Here is a 3,684-nt window from a genome sequence, read left to right on the forward strand (position 1 = left end):
CATAAAAAAAATACAAAACCCTTTTGAAGATATATAAGGTCTGTATAAGATTTCCAACACATATACTGAATGAATGTGCATTTCAGAGACTGTCAAGACAAAAAAAAAATCTCTCAGAGAGGCACATCAAATCAGAGAATCAAATGTAACTACATTCAGTTCAATTATGATTTTGAGGGTGAAAGGTCAAAACCTCATCCTGTACAATCAGCAAACAAAAGCTGTTCCCCACGTCGTACCAGGAACCGAGCAGAAGCTGCTGGGCCGTTATTCATCCAGCTGATTACCAAACATTTCCTCTGAATGTGGATTGTTTTGTTTTGAGTGTTAAAAGCTAGATCCAAGCATTTGTTTCTGGATGCCTCTTCCATTCAGTCACCACACCCTCACTGTTTCCAGTTTCATCAGTGATTTGGAGGGTTGGTGAAACTTTATGATTAGAGATGTGTGGATTTGTAGCTAGACATCAAGAAGGTTGCTGGGCTATGTGTGACTTAAGAAGTCAAAGGTCAAATCTCAGCACTGCTCTGATTCAATAAAGCCTTCTTTTTCTTGACCCACAGGCTCTACCTCTGCATATACTGGATGACCAGAACCTCGGCGAAATTTCATCGCTGGCCATCGGCTGGGGCGTCTCTGTAAATGTATGAAATTGATATTAATAAATGATTTTATTTTAAATGCACTCCCCTTCATAGACAAGACATACTACTAGGTGGTTATAAATGTTTTTACATATACATTTTCGCTCAAACCATCCAAAATTCATGACTTTCGAAATACCGATTTAAAGCAACGGCATGCTTTTTTTTTTTTTTACCATGAAATATCAGTTAAAACATCATTCAGATGGTAAACTGACTTCTAATAAGGTGAATGGCTAATGTTACTTTCCTGGGAGTATATAAGTTTGGAGAGCAGGTACGAAATTCCATGAAAAAGCAACAACAAATTCATGTGTACAGATATCCACTGACAGTGATATAATGAAAGTTGCAGTAATACACAAAACTACATACAGTTGCTTTAATTTGCAATGTACCACAGATGAAAAAGTCATACAGTTTTGGATTTCTTTATTTGGTAAACTATTTCTATGACTTATTGTAAACCTCCATAATCTCACCTCAATGAAGAAGAGTCCCGCAGCAGAGCTCGGGTGGTGGTAGATGTAAACGGTTACCAGGACGATGGCCACCATCACGAGCAGAAGCAAGAGCATCCCAAGAATCAGCCCCATGTGCAGGGGGTGAGTGCTGTTCTCTGCTGTACTTTTTGCTGCAGCAGCTGAAACACACATTATACTGTATTTATAGTTCTGAACACTGATGCATTTCAGTTCACTTATACTGTCAGAATAAATCAGTCTGTCTTTGTACACATAGACCTGCATTGCCTGTAACAACCTAGAGAGGAGACTCCTTTTTTCCCCCTCAACAATCTTTGCTTCAAAAACCAGGTTTGAATCTTGTAGTTCTTATTTTAAACAGAAGAGAGCACTGTTTTCACAATAATTTAGCTATTTCTGTCTTTGGGTATCAAGGTTTCTGTGGCTTGTGCATCTGTCCAACAGGCAGAAAAAAAGATTAATGATGGAGGAGAGACAAAGCCGTAAATCTTAATTTTGTATTATGGACATTTCCAGCCGGCCCCAGTGAGAAAGATTTACTGTGGTCTGCAGTTCTTGTTTTTTTGCACCACATCCAGGCCCTGCTGAGCAGACTCAGTGGCAGCCTTTGAGAACACCAAATGAGTAAGAAAACCTCATCCTTTTTCTTACAATGTCAGTTATGGATCTACAGATGTCCGCTGGATCTGCTTTATCTAAATGTTAATCATATAAACTAAAAATGCACTACTTTCATGTAGTAACATCTAAATGAACTGCTTTTAGGTCAAAAAAATTTAATACAAGTCAATTAACCAGACTACATTAGGTTACATGAAACCTTATAAGATATTTTGAAGAATGTTTCAACAGTTTATTGTCCATTTTGTCCCAACAACATTGGACACCATTGACTTTCATTGTATGGAGGGGAAAAAATGCATTATTCAACATAGTCTTTTGTGTTCCAACTCCACTTAATCTTTGATTTTATATCTCTGTGGCTCCATGATCAATGAAAACATCTGTCTCTGCACATATCTTGACAGGGTGTCATTGATTTTCTTTTCTGCCGATAACTTTACACTGCATTGTTTTATTTAATTACAGCATCCAGATAGCTCACATGCAGCTCCTTACGCAACGATTATATTACCACTTCATTCCGCAACAGTGCTTCTGTGTTTCTCTTCAGATATGTGTACACATTAAAACAACCATATAGGTATTTGTTATCTGCATATTGCAGTAATGGGCAGTGTACATCGAACTTAAAAAAAAAAAAAAGCTGCTTTTTACTGTTCTATGCCCATGACAAAGACTGTACAACAACACACAGACATAACAAGTATAAAATATTTCTTAAGAGCAGGTAATCATGTTTTAATGTTTATATGTCCAGAGTAAAATGTTACTGCTACAATGCAGAATCATAACTTTAATGTTTTGTCAAAATATTAACTCATTTTTGTCCAGAAATGTATGATAATTGAATGACTGTAAAAGTAAAAATCCATTTTCTCTATCAAAAAAGCCAAATAAAATGTATATTATACAGTTCTTTAAGCCAAAAGGCACCAAAATGATTGACAGACATTACAGGGCAGAACTAATCATGAGGCAGGGTTTCTGTTGTTAATCATTACAGCCAAAAGTGCCCATGACCACTTAAGCATGGGAAGTAATTTATTTTCAATAAGAGGGAGACTGATGCTTGGCAGCCAAAAACAGCCTGGCTTGATGACTGTCATACTGAAACAAAATACAGAAAACTGTGACCAGACAGTGTGCTGTGAAACCACAAAATAGTTCCACAAACATCACACTTTACCTGATGCCTTCAAATTCCTTTCTAGATTTCAGTGGAATTGAATCATATTTTGACATTTTCGTTTAGCGCCAATAAAACTAATGGCGACATTTTGTTGAAATCGATCATTGATCAAATGCACTAGTTATTTGATTAATTTGGCAGCACTAATTAAATGAAAAGTTGGCTGCACTAATTAAATTGGCGCAGACCCCAAGGTACCTCGTGAAAACATTTCCGAAAATCAAAACACATTTTTTTGGCTTTAGCATGAAGGTGCATGTTATTTTAATTCTATACATTTACAACAGACAGTGCAGCATCTTGCTATTGTAGATTATAGAGGGAATATTATATGTCAGGTGTGCTGAGAAGTCACGATGTCATGAAAGACTGAAGTATGTACACAGACAGCTGGTAACTGATCAAACAGACCTGTCCTCAAAAAAAAAGAGGTCATATTTCTATTGTGTTAAAATGGCTTCGCAAAATCAGACTTGTATATTATTTCTGACAGGGTGTGAACTCAATACAGATGGTTCATTTGATGTGAGAAGCAGCAAAGTTTCCAGTTTCAGCAAGATTTGCCACCAGAAAAAAATACAGGTAGATGGCCATCTTTTGAAAACAAAAATGTTTTTATTGTGTTTCCATCATGAGGGTGGAATTAGGGTGGTTTAGATTTGTACGTTTAATACATTTTACTTTTAATTAATATAATTTTGTATGAATATGTATGTGTCTATTGTCTATTGCTCTTTATATA

At 36.3% G+C, this 3,684-nt stretch overlaps 1 protein-coding gene across 1 annotated transcript in view; it reads right to left on the reverse strand.

Annotated features, from left to right (window-relative positions):
* Positions 1 to 212: 212 nt before the first annotated feature.
* Positions 213 to 3,684, reverse strand: part of LOC107659453 (plexin domain-containing protein 2-like) — a 68,817-nt gene continuing 65,345 nt past the window's right edge. Inside the window, exons 13-14 of the mRNA XM_016448402.1 lie at positions 1,127 to 1,287; positions 213 to 636 (exon numbers count right to left, since the gene is read on the reverse strand). Coding sequence (XP_016303888.1) covers positions 517 to 636; positions 1,127 to 1,287 — 281 coding nt within the window. The 3' untranslated portion in view covers positions 213 to 516. The remainder of the gene's footprint in view (positions 637 to 1,126; positions 1,288 to 3,684) is intronic.

The sequence above is a fragment of the Sinocyclocheilus anshuiensis genome, unplaced genomic scaffold (assembly GCF_001515605.1).
Source record: "Sinocyclocheilus anshuiensis isolate Anshui unplaced genomic scaffold, SAMN03320099.WGS_v1.1 scaffold815, whole genome shotgun sequence".
In the NCBI taxonomy this organism is placed as follows: domain Eukaryota; kingdom Metazoa; phylum Chordata; class Actinopteri; order Cypriniformes; family Cyprinidae; genus Sinocyclocheilus; species Sinocyclocheilus anshuiensis.